The sequence below is a fragment of the Anoplophora glabripennis genome, unplaced genomic scaffold, assembly GCF_000390285.2.
Source record: "Anoplophora glabripennis isolate ALB-LARVAE unplaced genomic scaffold, Agla_2.0 scaffold293, whole genome shotgun sequence".
Classification (NCBI taxonomy): domain Eukaryota; kingdom Metazoa; phylum Arthropoda; class Insecta; order Coleoptera; family Cerambycidae; genus Anoplophora; species Anoplophora glabripennis.
Genome location: NW_019416640.1, coordinates 402,070 through 423,774, shown reverse-complemented (window position 1 = coordinate 423,774; position 21,705 = coordinate 402,070). Strand labels below are relative to the sequence as shown.

General features: G+C 30.9%; 1 protein-coding gene across 2 annotated transcripts; it reads left to right on the top strand.

Moving 5' to 3' along the window:
• Window positions 1-409: 409 nt before the first annotated feature.
• Window positions 410-21,476, top strand: LOC108907035 (F-box/LRR-repeat protein 14). Of its 2 annotated transcripts, XR_001964319.2 has the most exons (2): window positions 410-2,022; window positions 21,456-21,476. XR_001964319.2 is itself a non-coding variant. In XM_018710543.2 (1 exon), exon 1 carries the CDS (start codon window positions 474-476, stop codon window positions 1,842-1,844), a length of 1,371 nt encoding a protein of 456 aa, XP_018566059.1. In that variant the 5' UTR covers window positions 410-473; the 3' UTR covers window positions 1,845-5,092. The 2 variants fall into 2 exon arrangements, 1 of the variants encoding a protein (XP_018566059.1); XM_018710543.2 differs by lacking the exon at window positions 21,456-21,476 and having other exon boundaries at window positions 410-5,092.
• The last annotated feature ends 229 nt before the right edge of the window (window positions 21,477-21,705 follow it).

The following is a 21,705-nucleotide window of genomic DNA, read 5'->3' as shown; positions in this document are numbered from 1 at the left end:
TTTCACGTGGATTATTAAGGACCATTTGTCGTAAACAAGTCGGCTGAACTGAACGGATCTGCGTAAAAAATCGTGAAAACTGCTAACTTTCCAAACGCAGTCTGACTTTTACCTGCTAGCCTGCTTGAGTTCATGACAACCCGAATTTTTACTGTATTGAAAAATGCACAAGCTCCCCCGACGAGCAACATCTCCTGCTTCGACTACGGCGACGACCCGTTCCCAAACCAACCGCCCTCGCCTGGAGGGGGTAAAGTAGCCTCGTGCAACTTAAAAATGCCGCCGTGAGTAACCGAATCGATACGAGGCGCGCGAATCACGTGGTGCGTACGCCAGCCAATGGCGGCAGAAACCTCGAAGACTCCGTTCAGACATGCTGTTGCGACGGCAGTTTGAAATGAGTCGTTGTGGAGTTCGGAGTGTACTAGTCTCGCACGCGTAAAGCACGTAATGTGCTAATTGTGGTTTCAACTATGATGGAGGACCCGACCCAAGTGCTGTTCACAGAGTTGCCGGTGCCGCTGCTGTCTACCGCGGCTCTCCTCCGGCACCATCACCACCCCGCCACCCGGTTCCAGCCCTACCACCGACTGCACCAGCCGCAGCACTTCCACACCGCCATCCATGAGCTGCACTCACTACAGAGGGCCTACGAGGAGGAAGAAACGAACGAACAAGACTTGGGAAAGACCCACATCTCATGCTTATACCCGGAGATCCTAGCCATCATCTTCAGCTACCTGGATGTGCGGGATAAAGGCCGCGTGGCCCAGGTGTGTACCACATGGCGAGACGCCTCCTACCACAAGTCCGTTTGGCGCGGCGTCGAGGCTAAACTGCATCTGCGGCGGGCCAACCCTTCGCTGTTCGCATCGTTGGTGAAGCGTGGCATCAAGCGGGTACAGGTGCTTTCTCTGCGGCGGTCATTAAGAGACGTCATCCAGGGTATCCCCAACTTGGAGTCGCTGAACCTGAGCGGGTGTTACAACGTGGCCGACGTGGGGATCTCACACGCCTTCGTTGCCGAGGCACCCTCACTCACCCAGCTCAACCTGTCATTGTGCAAGCAGGTCACCGACACTTCCCTCAGTAGGATAGCGCAGTTCCTCAAGAACCTAGAGGTGCTGGAATTGGGGGGATGTTGCAACGTCACTAACACGGGACTAGTGTTGATCGCCTGGGGACTGAAGAAGCTGAAAAGACTGAATCTGCGGTCGTGCTGGCATGTTAGCGACCAAGGCATAGGGCACCTCGCGATAGGCAACCAATCCTTGGAATACCTCGGGCTGCAGGACTGCCAGAGGCTTTCGGATGAAGCTTTAAAGCACGCCACGGGTCTCACCTCCTTGAAATCTATAAACCTTAGTTTCTGTATTAGCATAACGGACAGTGGACTGAAGCACTTAGCGAAAATGTCGAATTTGCGGGAATTGAACTTGCGTTCTTGTGATAACATCTCCGACATCGGCATGGCGTATCTTGCCGAAGGAGGCTCCAGGATATCATCTTTGGACGTGTCCTTCTGCGATAAAATCGGCGACCAGGCCTTAGTGCATATCTCCCAAGGACTGTTTAACCTAAAAAGCTTATCTTTAAGTGCGTGTCAGATCTCCGACGAAGGCCTCTCCAAGATAGCTAACACCCTGCATGACTTGGAAACCCTTAACATAGGACAGTGCAGCAGGGTGACAGACAAAGGTTTGACGACTATCGCGGAAGCTCTTACGAGGCTGAAGTGCATAGACTTGTACGGATGCACTAGGATCACCACCGTCGGCTTGGAGAAGATCATGAAGTTGCCCCAGCTGAGCGTACTGAACCTCGGACTGTGGCATGTCAGGTGAAACGTGTTTGTTTTAAATAGGGATTTTTGCTATGTACCCGCCAGAAATTGCATTTTTGCCTATGAATTTTCATTGTACGGGGCGATCCTGAACCCAAAACCTGCAGTGGATTTTCTTTGTTGATCTTTTTTTTATTTCGTTGCTTCTGGACTCGAAAATGCGCCAACTTATCAACTAGGTATGTAGATACTTATTTTTGTTTAACCAACGAATACATGTACATGTACAAGATTATATTTATTCTTTTATCTCAACAGTAGTCAAATTAATTTTTTTTTAATTTCATTGTTATCACTTAATATTTTAATTTATTAATTTTAATATCAGAATTTGATCCAAATAATAGAAAAAAAATTGAAAAAGAATATTGCTGCCTTAAAACACTAGTAGGTGGGTACCTGCACTACCTGCGGACATTCAGAATAGGTACAGTCTCTGTAAAATGTATAAATTGTAAGTATAATTTGGAAATATGCTTATTTTTTCAAATTAATGACCTATGTCTTACTAATTATATATCGTTTTAGCCAATTAGAAACAAACTGATAAATATGCAAATGATGAAAACATACCTACACTACAGTTTTTAATCATAATCATACGTTTAAATTTTAATTAATATCCGTTCCATTTAGGAATCAGATCATGCGAGTCAGCAATTTTATTTTTCATATTTTGTGTGATTTTTAAATAATCAAAAGAATTGATAAGCATCAACAAACGAATCCACAGCAACCCCGATTGAAAATTCAGTCTTCACTTTCTGGGATCGCGTCGTGCAATGACGAGCTATTTATAGAACCTCATTGTTGTTTTATCTATTGTGCAAAATGTCACTAGATTTACATTCCGAAATTCTTACGGCAGACATGGATTTCTAACGGATGCGCGCTGAACTGTGATAGATTCAAAACGAATGACGTAATCGTTCGAGGAAAGTGAGCACTTGCAGGTTATGATGTTTCAATCGTTTTTTAATTGTTCCCACGGAATTGCGTCTCTTCTGGAACGTCACAGCATCAAGGCTCGATATCGAAATGAATATGGCAGGTGCCCAACGTCAAGTTTTAAATTTTATAAGTAGTAGAGACAATTCAGAGCAGTCGTCTTATCGCTTATGATGAGGCTTGTAAAGATTATTCTATTTAGAATGGTACGCAATAACTTCAGATCTATAGATAATGCGTTTATAAATACTTATAAGGGGTCAAAGTTGTCGAAACCTCGATCTTATAATTCTCGTACATAACACAATTTCCTAAAATTTTACAGTAGAAAGTTGGATTGAGTAACGGCTAAAAATGTGAAAATACGGTCTGTGGACCGATTTCTACATTTTTTTGCGCAAAAAGCGAATCGAATCGGTTTTTTTCCTGGCGTCTTCAGACTTTGGAAACCGGTCCATGGTTTTACGGTTTGTAAAGTTAAAAATTGCATTTCGGTTATGTAACCGAACGAAAATGACAAAGGAAAACAGATTTCTTGTTGGTATTCAAGAAATTAGATTCGGCGATCGGTTTTTTTCTATTTCAACATCATTAAATTGCCATTCTAAATTATTTAACGAGATAGAACCCTTTTTATTATATTCTACTGCTAGTTAAAACAAATAGGAATTATAAGAAATTGAGTGAAACGCTTTATTTTTTATTGTTTTTTTTTTCAAAATCTAAATAGTTAATATTACTTTTGCAACTTGTACCTAATAATAGGTAAGTCTGCCGCCATTTTGAAACCATTTATTTTGGAAGAATAACGAATCTGTTTTAAATAAAAATAGAAAAGATTATTTTTTCAGTAAATAAACCAACTCCGCATATGTAAATAAATTATGTATACCATTACCTCCCTTGTTTAAAATTTTTCATGATCAATTCTAAGAATTTACAGTATATTTTAGGAAACAATTGTTTCCAGATTAACATTTTTTCAAAATCAAACAAAAACTTCATAAAACTGTCATATTTTGATTCTTATTTATGATCTGACGTAGTTATAAGTACATTTTTTAACGGGAAAACATATCTACCTTTTATTAATTTTTGAGCATTTAATTCTAGATAATGTTTTATTTAAATAATGTAGGTATATCCATATTTTGTTTAACAAGAATATCCAAAAGCCTGTAGATATACCTACTTAAAACAATTAGGTATTGTAAGAATACCTACCAGGATCACATTGAAAAAGATTTAAGCTTATAAAATAAGTATTACCTGAGAATTTAATTATTTGAATATTTTTCAAATGCCAGAATTTATAATTTTGACAAATATGCAAAAATAATGGGGTGCCTACTTTCAAAGTTGGTATTCTGATATAAATAGGTAAATGATGTAAGATACCTAGGTATGGTTACATAATATGATACGTAGGCGTAAGCAAAACATGGTTTGAAATTAGATCTCCGCGTCTCCATGATAAGTAATTCTCCGTTTTTTCCCAGTTTTTTCTTGCAAATATGGGTAATAATATCTACCTAATAGAAATTTTTAAAGGGAAATTGAATATAAAATGCAGGGAAATCTGTAATTTTTTGCTAAAAAACTTACATAAAATTTAAATGTAACGATCTCTGAACCCCTCACGTGAAATTTAAAAGTAAAAAATATACTTTTTACACAATTTCAAGAGTTAGTGTCGCTGTTAGTTCTTCACACAACCCGTATTTATTACTAATACGATTCAAACTGTTAGCAAGGTAATTTGACAGCGATTATGTATTAGTATTATTATTGGTTTTATAAGTTACGCTGCCATCTAGTTCTACTTTTAATTAATAATTAACTTTGATCATTCCGAGCCACGGAGTGCAAAAATAGGCATATATACCAATCTCGGTAGTTAAGTGCCCGTTAATGATTTTAAAGATGGACATTAGTTCATTGGTATACAGGGTATGCCACTTAACATTCCCGCTACGTTTACTTAAAATTTAAACGACGTATTTTATATCGCTATTAACAATAAGCGGAGGACAGTAAAAGGTTTAATTTGACAGAAAAATATTTTCTTTTTCTTTATTTGCAGCTGTATAGAAACATCGTTTCTATTTGCTTGCCCCGTAAATTTAACTGTTTGTCAGATATTTGCAAGTTTTTTATCGCTTTTGACCGCTCTTTTAATAATTTTTTAAAATACAAGTTTTTGACACCTAGATTTGTATTTTAATCATTTTACACGGTTAGATGGACATTATTAATCAGTTAAAAGGCATTAACTAAATGCCATACACCTTCCAGTTGAACCAGAAGTTTGTTAAATTCTGCGATAATATATTAAATAATAATTACCAAGTGTAATCCACTTTAGTTTAGGAAAAATGAAATGAAACAAAAAATAAAAAAATGGTTTAGCTCATGATATTTACTTGAAATGACATTTTTGACACTTCATACAATTGTTAGAGCAGTTTGGTCACAATATCTAGGGCATTTTATGTAGATACACGGAATCTAATGCACCTCCGATTAAACAGAATGGTGTGCAACAATTTGGTTAATTCTATATATCTATTCAAAATTTATATTTAAAAGTTTTACGAAGTAAGCGAATATGAAAAGAAATTTAAAATTCTGTATGATGCACCTACATTTTTTCTTTCAGGCATTTTTGCCTAACAACTTCGTCTACAAATATGAAAATAAAAAATACATTTTTATGGTAAAGTAACATATGTCTTTTAGTATCTAAATAAACGTCAGTGGAAATGTTAAGTGGCATCCTGTATAACGTGCTATTTAATATTTAGTACTAAGGGTATTTTGCATTAAGCCTAGTTCAGGTCTCAGTTCAACTTATTTCATCTGGCTGGTGAAGGTCGGATGTGTAGAGGCAAAATGGAGGAGAGACCCAATTTTGGTAAAAGTAAAGAATCCCACATCAATATTTTCAAACAAAATTTTAAAAGCTAAAAGCAAAAAGGGAATGAACAATAAAATTTTGAATAAATTAATAAGTACATGTTTATATAAATAATTGTTTTTCAATTGAAGGGAAAACCGCAAAAGTAATTCGGTGTAAAAGCTCAAGTAATATTTGAGTAATATTCTGTTTTAATGCATAATATATCAAGGGTCTTAGCATTTTCGTTTTCTCTCCCGATTGTACTTTAATTCCCACCACTACATCCTCTAACTTTTTATATGCAGTGAGTGCTCTCTTTTTGCGCATTCCACCGGCCAGAGATTGATTGTACATACTTTTGCCGGCAAAAGTACTAAAAACATTTGTCTTATACAATGCATCTCTGAGATTTTTTGTTTGCCATCCAGGATGAAAAACAAAAGTTTTAAACACAAATATTTGGCCATGCCCACAAACGTCTAGTGTGAGCAGGTTTGTTCACAAATAGGAGCAAATAAAAAGTATTGCAATTCTAATTTTTGTATTTTGTATGGACATAAATGTACCGATAGGTTGAAAGTATATATCGTTTTAAATTACAGGAATTTTTAACCGAACGTAAAACAATTTCATATGATTTACCTGAACGGTACAATTAAAAGGTATACAAACGGAAAATTTAACAAAACAAAGTTATCGTAGTTAACATAAAGCCAATGGAAGGAACGTTACTAACCTACATATTTAATTACTTTGGTTTTATTTGCGGCCAAAGTTTTTGTTTTTGCCTCGGGCGCTTGTATAAAAACATATGTTTGTGAAAATTGTTTATAGATCTGAACTAGGCTTCGGGCAAAAATCCTAGAAAATCCAGGAATTTAGATTCCGGCAATAACTAATAACCTCCGTGGCAAAATTCTGTGTACGCCACTAATAGCTTTAGGCATTGGCATTATTTCCAGAAAAGACCGTTCCGTGGAGACAGTTACAATTCAGTAAAAATAACCTAGAGGACACTAATCGACCTAAACAAATGACCAAAGGTAAATCACGCACGGATATTCCATACTTTCGAGTTATGGCCATTAATTTGTTTTTGGAAATTTTAAAATTTCGACTAGTAACCACCATCATCGAATTGTAGCCGAAACGGTTCTAAGACATGTTCAAACTGTTAAGGATCGACTTTTGATATAATTTATTTGTATCATGTGATAACGCGTTTAACAATCATTTTGTGGACATTCGTTTACATCAAAAATGTGTTATTTTATTCTGATTTGTTACGGGATGGTCGTTCACAGTGTACTACTCGATTCTGATGCAGCATTTTATAATTATATTCAATCAGTACAGTTTAAGCTGTTCCTAGCACTAACGTGGCAATTAATTTTTATCTAATAGTGAGAAATGTGTGCTGAAAATGTTTTATTTTTCATTATCGTTAAAGTATTTTTATATTGATTAATATCAGTAGCATGGTAAAAATGCATTTTTAGTACAATTAAAGTAAAGAATATGTATATGTAAATAAATGTAAATATTTATATTTGTTAATTGAAAGGTTCAATACGAATATGCAGTCTCAAAGTAGCTATTACTTGTATTTTCTTTTGCAGTACTTGAACAAATTCGATTAAATATTTTCTGAAACATAATTTAATAATCAAAATATGTATACATATAAAGAAAACCGTCAGCGACTGCAAATTTTAACCAAAACCAAAAGAATTATTTAATATTAGTCTTTTAAATTTTAATTACCTTTTTTTTAAATACCCCAATGTAAATATCTACACAACATTTTTTTGTGGCTTCCTGTAAACATTATTCTTTGTTAAAAAATTTTAAAATGTAACAATTGTCTGTTTATGAGTTTTGTTGGGGTTTTTATCTTTGTTTATGTTAAATTATTGGCGTCGCTTATATGTATATTTCATATATATCATTATGAAGAACATTACAAATTATTGACATTTTTTTTTAAATATACATTATTTACAGAACAGTTAAGATAATAAAATTTCTTATCTAATGTTTTAATAGATAAATCACTTTTATTATTTTGATATTAAAATAAAATGCTTTGGGATCGAGAAGGCCACTTAAATTGTCCACCCCATTTTTCCTTGTTCCATGTTAATTTTTTTGTTGACAATTGCGTTGAAACCAACGAACTTAGCAATTATTTGGCTTTAACGATAGGTAAACGAATTTACCTAGTTTTTGGTTCTCTGTTATTTTTTATGGGCCATATAGTAGGTATGTTACTATTTTCCTTGAAGGTGCAAAAATTTCTGAAATATGATTTGTGTATATAATTGTACAGTGATACTATAATACTGTAAATAAACGTAAAGGTTATCAATATTTGTTACTATTACGTTATGTTTTTATAAATTGAACAAATTTAAACAATAAAATTTTTATCGATTCTTATGTGGTTTTATTGCTATCTCCATTCGACTATTACATATGAAATTTAATGGAGCCACAAAAAATGCTTTTGAATAATAATAAATTAATTAAATCGAAAGCACCGAAAATGTAATATTAATGTTAAAATTCCTCTGAAACGTTTGGATAAATAACAATTTTTTACATACGGGGTGTATTTGAAACATGCAGATATAGGTATTTCAGGAAATGATTCCTTGGATCATTTTAAAACGGAAACCTACGAACCTATATCCTAAACAGCTTAAGGAAAGTCTGCCGTAAAATTAATAAACTTGAGCTATTGCAAGAGTAAACGTAAAAAATCACTTAATTTGTAAAAAAAATATATATCAACCAGCAGTGGAGACTGTAGAACCCCAGAAATTTTACAACATGTTTTCTCGGATAAGCGGATTTGATTGCTAATTTATTTACAACGACCAAAAAATAATTCTACCATAATGATATTTTTTACTTTTGATAATCAAATCACAATGTGTTTAAAATTTTTTATTTTTACCGAACAATTCATATACATAGATCTTTTATTTGAAAGAAGTAGTTTTAGAGTTACTATCGATACATTTATTCAATTGCGTGGTAAGAATACTTTAGAATTAAAAAATAGTCGAATAAAATGGAAATGGTGTTTTTTGTCTGAAATACAGTAAACAGTCTAATGCACTGATCGACTTTCTAAAATAACCAGTGGCGTCGAAATTCTGGTATTCTAGTGGCAGTTTCTCCTATTATCTCCACCACTACTTGACATAAATATACGTAAATAAATTTAATAGCTTTTTAATATACGAGACTGAAAAAAATTAAAGAAACAAGAATACATATTGCAAAAATTTTTGTAATTTTTGAAAGGCCGTAACCCAGTGAAAAGTCGTCCTGTCGAGATAAAAAAAAAAGTTTTGAAGCTGTAAATCTCGTTTCAAGAACTTTTGACAAAAAAAAAAATTTGAGCTATGATTATAGAGGAATCGAAAGAAATGCCTCGAAAAAAAAATTTTAACATACCATAATTATACTAATCTTTATTTAATTGCATTAAATGCAAAGTTGATACCTCAAGCTGAATTTTGTACTTAGATTGATTTCATTTTTTAAAACTAGTAGGTACTTTTTTTGTTTGGAAAAAAAAAGTTTTGTAAACGACTTTTTTGTGTCGGAAACGATAAGATATTTTTCTCAAGTGTCTAGCACCTTTTCCAAAGGAAAAAAAATATTTTTTTAATTTAGTATTTCATTGATAATGATTATAAAGGTGTTTCTTTAATTATTTCCGAAGCTTTCTAAAAAACCGTAGGTAGCCATTTTTTTGGACTTTTTTAAATTAATATCGAGTGTGAAAAAATAAAAATTGTTAGGTCCTTATAGAGAAATTATTCAAGTTTTCAAAACCTCCCTTGCATTTACTACCTATGTAATTTGTTGCTTATATATCTATGATTAAAGACAAAAGAGCCATTTTTCATTGAACTATCAACCATCAACACAAAAAAATCTTATTTATTATGCGTAACAAAGGATATTCACACGGTGTCTGGAGTTAAAGTTGTAATAATTAATAACAATTGGAATCATAGATACATACATACACAACTCTTTTTAATTTGCTTAAAATTCACAATCACACCGATACCTACAAAAAATTCCTTATACCGGATGTTTTTAAAATGAATAATAAACTCTAACTTTTACATAGATTGTCCGATTGATATCGAAAATGACATGCAGGAGTAAAATACATAATTATATCACAGACAAAATAGCTTAGCGATACGCTATATTGTCTGTTATTATCGACCAATTGGGTTGTTGTCAGATTGTCACTTTTTCAGATATAACAGGAACTTGATACAAGGTTTGATGGGTATAACCGAGGGTATATCTCTAAGGGCCGTGTGTGCCATGCTATTAAAAGAATAAATTTTAGAGTACTATTGTTAAATGTTGTGAATATATTTTACAAAGTTTAATAAGAAACTGAGAGGAATATGGCTAAATGCCCTAGCTTTTTTGTATATTAATATTTCCTTATATATTTTGGCAAAGTTACTGTAAAAAAAAAACGTTCTCGTATCGTTTCGATGGGTCGCTCTGTTAAGGACTTCTATTGATTTGAAAATGATGTGACGTAGGTACCACAAAAATGCTTGTTCTAAATTAGGAAACCAATGAAATTGATTTAAAACTTTTGAGTAAAAATTTATTGAATTTGGAATGACATGCAAAATAAGTTAAGGTATTAGGCCATTATAGGATCATAGAAAATCAAAATTCCATTTATCAGAAAAAATATTGCTTACAAAAATGAAGTTAACAAAAAAAAAAGTAAAACAAGAGTGTTTGATCAACATAATAACTAAATTACGTTTTTGACTCTTCAATTACAATTAAAAACTTTTTTTTTCAACTATTTCCCTAAAAATGTTTTCGTTGCATAGATTACTTTTATTAGTTTTTATTTCTTTTTATTATCACTTGCTTTTAGAGCATTATTTATAGTGTTGGAATTATGCGTTCAACTTATTCCATTTCATATATAACTTTTTTACTACAAAATGGTGCAATCTTTCTTGATTTTTGGTTCAAACGCTCATAACGTTTTCTACCTATAGCCATCATTTCTTCGTAACATATTATTTAAGTGTGATGGGGAAATTAGAGGCCTTTTTAATTCGATATAAACATGTATTATCCTTTCATACTAGTTTTGTCTCGTCAGGAAAAAAATAAACTACTATATATAAAAAAAATTATACTTCTACATAGGAACAAACTGTAAAACAAATATTTTCTAATTATTTGTAAAATGCAAATAAAATTAAATAAACGTATCCATACATTGAAATGGATTATATACTAGGTATACTTAAAATTACTGTCATTGGAAAACATTTGGTTGCATAAATCTGCTAATAAATAACTATAATTTTTGTGTAAAAATAAAAATTTACCTTCAGAACAAATTGAAGCCAAACAATAAATACTCCTGATATTCGACATTTCAATAAAAGGATTAATCTGCAGTAGAGAGGGGGGGGAACCGTAATAAATAATAATGAATAATTTAACCACCGGTTTTAAGTTTAGACAAACGCCACAACTATTCAAATGTTTAAAAATTTATTATTAAATTTTCCAAAATATTTAATCTAAAACTGTGTTGAGACTTACTTACATGTTCAAAATTAATGATGATATTAAAAGTATCAATGTGAAAACTAATTGTCTGCAAAAATAGATTTTACAGAATTAGGTATTCATATTTAAAAGTTCAGTAATATTAGTTTTAATTTTCTTGCCACTTTGATCAACATAAAAGATAAACTCCAGAACAATCAATATCAACAATTAGATGCTCATTGTCTACATTAACGTTTTCTAAATTAAGAGGAATGCATTTGTAACTATTGAATATTTTTCTTTATAATATTGCCTATATTATATGAGTACCAAAAAACTTAAATTAAACATAGTGTGTGAATTTTCAATTAAAATTAATACTATACGCAGCTTGATTGAGTAATCTACAAAATATTTTGTGTATGTTTTCTAAAGCCACTTGTCGAAAAATTTCAAATCTAAAATTATCAAAAGATGACGAAATCTTTTGAGAAATAGGATGAGAGTGCGCTGATATTTTATGAACAGTTTATGAAGGTTTTCTAAATATTTTAAATTTATGTGAATTATTAAATGTTGAAATTGTTAAATTTAAAAAGTTTAATGAGTTATTAATTCTGTTTCAAGAGTAAAATTAATATTAACATGTGCATATTATTTAAACCATTGTTTCTCATTCAATTCAACCAAATTACTATTCTACTAAATTAAAATGTCATCAATATATCTGTACCAATATAGTGTTTTACATTTGTGATTAACATTGGAAAAACAATCAATTGCAAATAATTCATAAAAATATCCGAATAAAAAGGTGCTAATGGATTACCAATTCCAAGAGCATCAGTTTGTTTATAAATTTTATTATTAAAAACAAAAATATTTTGATCAAAACAAATTTTAAGTAAGCCAGAAATATAATTTGAAAAATTATCTGATCTTTCTTTCCTTATTATCTTTTGATAGTTTTAAACTTGAAACTAATATAATTAGACAAACGGCTATAATTATGAATTAGTTAATGGTTTTATACACAAAAAATCTCTATCTCTGGTAAGTAATATAAAGAAAAATTTAGAAATCGTAATTAATAAAAAACGAATCGAATTAACGATCAAATTATTAATCTTCATTCTTCTAGAGTATATCTTTTACGTTGTAGTGATTATAATTGTTGGCCAATGTGGTAAGAAAATGAAAACTAGGATTGCTGAACATTTAAATAAGAATAATTCTGACAAATCTGTTTTTTGTAGTATTTTATGTATAGGTAATATAATAATTTTAAACTTCCGCATAAGTCTGGACGTTGTCTTCAACAATTGAATATATGTATATTAGAAAATTTGAAAATTTTTAAATATTTCAATAAATGTGATGTTAATTGCCTGAACTTCCCCATTACTTTTAATCTTATTTATATTACAGAAATGTGTATTAGAAAAATTTATTGTTAGTTCTCAATTTGTGATGATGGTTTAATGGAAAATTTACTGATATTTTTTATGCAGCCAATTTTTTGCCAATGATAATCAGTGCAAGTATAACTAGGTAGGTAGGTAGGGGTTGGTTCATTCATTTCGATGTAGTTCTGTTTCGTTGTTATTTTTCACACATTATTTGAAAATATCTGTCCTACTTTTTGTTTGTTTATATGTTGAAGCTTGTTTTTCTTTATATATTGTAATTTCTTTTTCCCTGATCATGGTATAATATCGAAATTAGAAGGAAAGAAAAATAAATTAAAAAATAATCTTGCAGCCATTCAGTATTACAACGGATTTTCGTCAAGAAAATAGTATGCTTTGCCTGTCAGTACATCACCATATTTCTAATTTAAGTAAATATAACTGTTATCATAAAAAGTACAAAAAACGGTGTTTTCTATAAAAAATAGTTTTATTATCTATACAAACATAACTATTTGGCAACAATGCATTGGTCTCATCAAATTGACCATAGCAATTTACCCTTGTATATCAAAGGTGACATCAAACAAACAATCCCTAGAAAAAAGTGATAGGAGGCAGGTATGTCTCCTATCAAGCATATATTGAACTTATTCAAATTTAAAAAAGGCACATAGTCGTATATGTAATTTATACAGGGTATTTCATTCCCGGTGTGCCAATCGAACACAGATGATAGAGAAAGTAATTTTGAACAAAAGAATGTCCTAAAACGCCCTACTATGGCGCTACGCCCCTTTAAAATGGGCCAAGTATGTATATCCTTTTTATGTAGAAATGGTGAAGGATTTTCGAAAAAAGAAGTATGAATATGACAAATAAAAACCGATTTTGAACCGTGGCTTGCCCCCCGTAGGGACGCCTCTGAAAACAATGTGTCAATTTGGTTCAGATAAAGTAATTCCTCTTAATAAATGATACCTCTGCATAAAATTTTATCTATTTCTAATCATTTTCGAGATATTGTAATAAAGTTGTGTCTTAATGGCCTCTTTTAAAGGGACGTGGCGCTACAGGGGGGCGTTTTAGGACACATATCGATATGAACTTTTTTGCTGAAAATTACTTTCTCAATCATCTGTGTTCGTTTAACACATCGGAAATGAAACACCCTGTACATTTGTTTTATCTTATTTGCGTTTGACAGAATATATTAATTTAATTTGATCTTGTACTATAAGATACAACGTACTTTCAGTAATCTGAATCTGTTCTGAATTCCTGAATTTTAGATTATAAGCTCCTTTCTCTTCTTACTCAAAATATATTGATTGTAAGAAAAAATGATAAATACATTTTCTGTATTAAGATAGGTAAGTACATAAAAAAATACTTTTAAACTAAAAATACTTTTAAAAATATAATCAAATACTATAACGTACACCACTGGTGTATATAAGGAAATATTAGTGAGCATGTATTTTATTGTTTCACCTTATACCTACATAGGTACCGTTTTGAATTTGACATATTGTATCTAAAATATTGAAATATATTTTATATTTTTTAATAGTCTCCGAAGACACCGCTGGCAAAAATATGTACGCAAAAATATTCACTTCCATGTTTAATTATTCAAGTAATACTCAAATTGTAAAAAGAAGCACTAAATTACTCCTGCGATTTCCCTCTCGCTCCGGATCGTATCTGTAAGAACTCTTTTCTTAAAATCGAATTTTCTGTAACCTGTTTTATTTTTGGAAATTAAAATTGAAACACCCTGTAAGTGTACCTACAAATTTTTACATAAATATTCTTTAGCAAGCTTGCGACTTGATTTGCGAACTGATACCTGAAATTTCTCCACTATATGCAGGTAGGAACTCTAATACCAAGAAATTTATTTAGGCTTATAAAATAAATTATTGGACATAAGTGTGCACAGACGCTATTCGTATCTCGTACCATCTATATTTCTGGACCACCCACGATATACTATTACATGTAAAAAATATTGAATAGGTCTGTCAGTTCAGTGAAAATTGTAGTTAGCCGATACAAAAATACGTTTCATTTTACCAAAGACAACTTATCTTTGGAAAGGAGAGCATATTATTTTCTTAAAACGCACAGTACTTGGAAATAGAAATCAACAAAGTGATATTTTTTATTTTAAAATATGTAGCTGTTTCAGAAAACGCAAACTTGGGAATTTTCTTTATTTTGTCTGTTTATTATACATTATAACGAAAACAACGAAAATGTTGCGCACTATAAAAAATATTATTTCCGCCTGCAAAACTCTGAACGTTTCAAAGGTGTAACAAACAGGACATGTTTGTTTTTTAAGGGGAGATATGACAATCTTCAAATAGGTAATCAGATAACGTTGAAGTCAGTATATGGATTACAGTTAATTCACCGGCTGATATCAATCGTCCTATCTTAAGGTCGATGAAAATCCATTGATATTAACGCTGTTAATTACAGGGAATCCCAAATTCATTTTTCAGTGGTATATAGGCCGGCTTCATATACCTATCTATTAAAATTGAATGTTATTCTATATTAACAACTAAAAGGTGCAGTAACACAACAATCGTATTAATATAATTCTGCACCTTTTTCATTTATCTATTCATTTTTTTCAAACAAATATTTATTAAAATCATGAATTGCAAGAACAAAAAAAAAAGTTACTTATATATTTTTTTGGAATATTTTAAATATTTCAGATTATTTTTTTCTTACAAAGCATCAAATTGTTTTACTGTTACAAGCGATGATTGTAAGGTAATTCATAAAAAGTTGAGAGCTACTAGCTTTACTCTTCTGTATTCAATAAGAAAAAAGTTGCGTACATGATATAAATATGGAAAATAATACGTCAGTAGTGAGCAATAATGATAAGTTTTTTTAAGAAAATTTCAAAAGTATACAACATAATTTATAGGGCCTGGCTCTCACCAAAATGAGGCGAAAAAGAGTATGTAAATATTAAATATTTCCCTGTCAAAATAATGGGTATCCCAAAATTCACCCAAGATTTGAATTTTACTCCATTTGTGCGGTAAAGTGTTGCCAACGAAAAAAAAGACAAACGTGATAGCTGACAGTTTAGAGTTGTTAAACACGGAGCAGATGCGAAAGAACAACACGGTTTTATTGTTGAGCAATATTTTTAAACTAATGAAGGTTTGGAACCTATAGCAATTTTCGTACAAAATATGGTCGAAATAGTGATTTAACTTGATCAACTATGAAGAGTTTAATTGAAAAATTCAGCACCGTGGTGAAGAATTGGACATTTCGAGAAGCTCTCTACAGCGTATACTCAAGAAAGATTTGTATCTTCACACTTACAAACTTTAATTGACTCAAGAACTGAAGCTTACTGGCCACCTAGAGCGATGAGAGTTCGTTGAATGGATTATGGAATAATAACAATTCGATGCTGATTTTTCGAACAAAATCAGCAAAATATGTATGTAGACGACATGTGATTTTATGCAAAACGGCAATGGAAAATTTCAACAAAAGAGTTCCGTTAAGTCCTTTTACCCTATATGATATTCCATAACAGAACCCTATACCGTATACTTTATGACTCAATAAAAAATTTACAAATTTTAATTAGAAATTTGTGTTTATCAAAATTACTTCTTGCTTGAGTTTTGGGACACCCTTTAGAATACATTAACATCATAGCCATATTAAACTTTTCCAGTTGTTCGTAGTCCCTAATAAAAAGCAGCATTTTCATTTGAATCCAACTCTACAATGACGTAATATAGGCATAATGAGATATGTTATTTCACAAGTACTTGAATGAAAGTAATTGATTTGAGTTTTTATCCATATTTTTTATACTTACAGAAAGTTCTATTTAATAGATTCCTTTTGATACATTTATGTAGATGATAGATAGATAGATTAAAAGTTGTTTTAAATACAATATTCAGAACTTATTCAAAAAAAAATTTAAATGTACTCTTACAAATATAATTAAGTAAAAAAAATCAAAAAGGGTAGTTCGAAAATGATTTTAAAAACACATCTACACTGCACTGGAAACTAGTCCACTGTAAAACGTGACCTTACGCAAGTCAAACTATGCAGTCGGCGACCGGCACGGCATCAAAGTGTAATAAAAAATTAACGGACAAAAAATTGAAAGAATTTCTTTCGCAAGAAAAGAAATAAATAAAATTTTATAACACCTATTTTGTATCACCATATTCAACTGCTTTTGCCGCTATCGTTACTATTAATTAATAAAATTAATTTGTAGTATTAATTAATAAAATTAATTTGTGGTTTTAATTAATAAAATAATTTGACATATCTGATGTTACAACTGTTCAAAATAATTTTGTCCGTCGACATATAAACACATTTGGGCCCGTCTTACCCACGAACTAACACAAATGTTGTTTTGCTTCACCATAACACAAATGTTGTCTTGTTTCACTATAAATTAAGACGATATCCATCAACTCCCGAGTTGCTATATACATAAACCATTTTTGACACTTGAAAAACTAATGTAAACACTATCGCAAAAACGTAAATAAATAATAAATTTCAGAATTGCGCCAAGTGGAGACAGAGCGCATTGCGCACAGCGCACAACGCGAATGATGCTAGAAACTACAGTAGGCCAGCGATGAAAAGGTGTAAAATATTACAACTTCAGTAATTTCCTTCTCGACAACAGATTTCACAAATTTTTTTCCGATGTTGACTCCATTTTTCATGACGCATCTATGCCCAATTTTTTTTTGAATAAGTTGTGAATCACCCTGTATAGAAACACCATTGGCACATCACTTTTAAATTCTGTTATGCGCCGCCTTGCTTATAACCTAATTAATGCAACTTGGAAATGTACGCTGTAATTATATAAGTTTACTTTCGAGTACTTTGCGAAACATTAAAAAATTTTTAAACTTTCTGCATAACCAAAAATATTTCACACAAAGAAAGTAGAATTTTTCTGATTTCACTAAAAAGCACTGAAACACATCACAATATTCTTAGTCAGGATAAACAAAAATCAAGTAGGTAGATACAATTAAATGTTTTGAGAATGAAAACTGATTATATTTTCGTAACGTTAAGTTACATATTTTTTGATTATCAGATGTTTCTGAATACACAAAAAAAATTGAAATAGTAATTTATTTTTGTTTTTCTTTCCAGAGTGGCAACATGTCCAATTAAAAGTAGAAAGAAAAATAATTATAGGCAATATATTTTAAATTTCACCAACTTAATAAAAAAACATCACTAAAAACTAAAAATGATATGCCTGTGATATTTAGAACCTAATAGTAATAGGTAATACCTATGCTCTACATATGAAACGAGAATTTTTACAATCCATTAGCATGACGCTTTTTATTAATTAAGGAAATATTAACTCTGTAATTACAAGGTAGACTACCTCTCATTCAAGTTACACTAAACCAGTTTCACAAGAGCGATAAATGAATACCAATGTATTTCAAGAACCGATAATGTTGCTAAATGATTCAAATTCAAATGTACTCGTAATAGTTACTTATAACAGAAAATGGACAGAACATGGTGACATGGTGGACAGAAAATTATAAATACGTGAATTATTACAACTTATTACATTTATAAAAATTTGCATTTTGCGCAGTTCAAAATTCAGTACTAGGTAAATATTACCTAGCATGTACTAAAAGAAGTTTTAAAATTATGTAGTTTCTGTTTTGCAATTATTTTGTGACAAATTTAAACGCGTAGGTATTAATATAATATTTATATCGAAAAAAGTTTCATTTTACCAAACGACATATATTACATACTGTCATGTCTCATTGATATTTTGTTGTTCATGCGGTCAGCCTCGTCAAACCCGTATTTTACATGTTACAAATCTATAAATATTTTTTAATAAATAAAAATTCATAATAAACAATTACTTATGATATAATGGAGAAAACTTAAAACCAACAAAATTTGCAGTTAAAGATGGCAACAATGTTTTTTTTATTGTTCAAAATTATTTTTTAGTGGAACGTTTAGATATAGTTATTTTTTATACTAGAAAAATGCTACTTTTGCATTCGAAAATGAAAGTTTTTTTTTGCGGATGCTATCGAGCAAAAAACATTCTACAGTGCAAAGGAATTTCGCAATTGAGTATCAAACAACATTTTTTCGAAAACTGTATCCGACAGTTCAAAAATGTGAAGAAAAATTTAAAATTAAGTAAAATTAATTTATTTGACATGTTTATATCATCTACAATTTACTGCACATATTTTAATACCTATCAAATATTCTTTGATTTCCTGCTAAATTGATTGATATTTAAATTGATTATTATTAATGATTGTTATAATTTATGATTTTGTTGATAATAATAAACTGTCATCTGTACCTAATTTCATTGATCTTACGTCCTGGATATAAAAGATTTTTACGTCCTGTAGAAAAAAAACTATTGTTTTGGCACTTATAATAAATATCATACAAAAGTCAACTTTTAAAAGTACTATACGTAGTAAGTAAGTATCCAAGTATAATGGTACCTACTTATCTCAAAATTCTTTTCATGTGTAATTCCTCCCAAAACATTTACGAATGTGTATTTGCGCATAAGTGTAACATTCTGTTTCTGTGAATTAGATTATTAGAAAACCCGTAACGATTTTGACGAATTTTCAAAATATTCAATTCAAATATTAATTTGGTTCCTCGGTCTTGTTTTTAAGTTATAATCGCCATTGTCCCGTTTTAGGGCGAGAATTTTAAAACAGTCTTTATTTTGTGACCACCGAAAGAGGACGCAAGTTACTCTTCAGTTTTTTTTACCTCATATGGATAAGTTGAACTAAAAACAATGAAAATATTGAGTAAAATTGAAATTCCAGTCGAATATCAAAAAACCCAAGAATTTTTAAGATAAAAGCGATTTTTTGTTTATTGCATGTTATCAGAAACTTGCGTAATTTATTAAATAAGATAAAAATTAATTTATTATCTAGCGAAAAGATAGAATTGAAACGGTTTTTGTTCCTGGCTCCATATCTTAATTGTTTAGATTATATAACGCATTGAATTTTTAACTAATGATTATTATTTAATTTAAAGATATAAATGTACATGACATGACATCTGCTTTATACGATATATCTCACCAATACTCGAAATGATTTTGCAATCTGCAATATAAGGAACCTCTTTTGGAGTAGTCTGCATATGGGTTAAGCATTTTAAAATCGTTGAAAACATCTGAACGCAACCATAGCATTTTCTTAGGTATGTTAGTCTATACACAATTAGTGTTTTGCTGTTACAAAAATTATTATGACGGGATATATTAATTAATATATAAAAATATTATGAAATATTTTTTTTCTTAATTTCGCTTTGTACCATAAAATTACAATCTTGTGTTTGGGACGCCCTATATAAAGTCAGAGTTTCCGTAGATACGGATATCTCCGAGATACATATTTTACATTACATTCACTTAAGCTGTCTGACAAATATGTTAATACCCTTGGTAGATGATATCACTTATGTCATTCTAACTGACATATTTTTGGTGATGCACATGTACAGCAGCTAACACGTTTACAATGGGTATCTCATTTTTACTGACATTTAAAGATAGAGATAAAGAAGATAAAAAATTCGTCGAAAAACTATGTTTTTAGATTTTATTTATTGACAATTAATAAAAGAACTATCAAAATAGATTAACCAAGAAACAGAGAAACTCATACGAAAATCTATACTTAATTAATATGTAAAAAGAGAGTTAAAAAAGAAATCAATCCATTGATTTCTGAGATCTGAGTTCTTAAAACGAAATGAATGGGCTACTGGTTTAGTAGAATTATAAAAAATTATCTTTGGTGTAGAGTTCTTGATTATAATTCTCACCACACCTTTTTTCTTTCTTATTATCACGAAAAATTGGATAAGAACGCTGTAGCTACCAACAAGAAATATTTTATGGCGAATTGTGTGCAAGTTGTTTTTAAAAAATTTGACGAAATATAATTCTTTTAAAAAGAACACCCTCTATATAATTACATACCTACTTGAAGATAATGCTTTTTCAGAATTACTATAGTATAGAGTTTGATAGACCTAAGATAAGGAATTTTGTTGGCAGAACTTGTCTCAAGTCTCATTACTTTTTTTAAGAATACCTATGTACAAAATTCAATAATTATATTTGATGCTTAAATATTTCTTTTTTTAACAATGTGTTTTAAATTTAAAAATAGGAAAATTAAGGTAGGGGTAACATTTATGACTAGAGTTGAACAATTCGATCTTTAACTAAGGTGCAAGCTTGGTAAATCCATTGCAGATTGTCGTTCCGGGACTCATTTTGTGAGATCATTAGAGAAGCCATTCATTTAAATGCTAAAGTATATGCTAAAACTTGCAATTAGGTAAATGAAACGCTAATTTATTTTAATGTATTTAACTGTTCAATTATTTTTAAATTTATTAGTGACGCTACTGACTTCGCACACACATGTCAAACTCTAGTTATAACTAATATTTCTGAACGTACCTCAAAAACAAAAGAAAATAAGTGTATACTCGATAAGGCAAAATAACCTTATTTTTGATGTTTTAACAGCCTTAATATCTTCAAAACACCCCATTATAAGACCTAGATTGGTATAGATACAAAAGTCGTTTAAATATCTCTGTTACACTATTTCTGAGATGAAGAAAACGATGTTCCATATATCGTCCTCCTTTTTTATTGCTCCAGAGAATCGCCATAAAAAGGGACAAATTATACCACAATCCGGCCGGCTGCGGCAGGACCATTCGAAGAAGAACACCCAACGGTTTCTAGGAACCGCTGTTTGCAAAGCCGACGGATGCCACTCGCTGACGACGGCGTTGCCAGATGTGGGCGACCACCGGTTACTCAACCGACTTTGTCGGTGCATGTGGAAGGAAAATCTTTATACAAATTTGGCACACATATAAGCAGCTCTGATTGAAAAAAAACTAGA

What these genes read in the sequence shown, in the direction of transcription:
- LOC108907035 (XM_018710543.2), top strand. Translation starts at nt 474, where the DNA reads ATGATGGAGGACCCGACCCAAGTGCTGTTCACAGAGTTGCCGGTGCCG.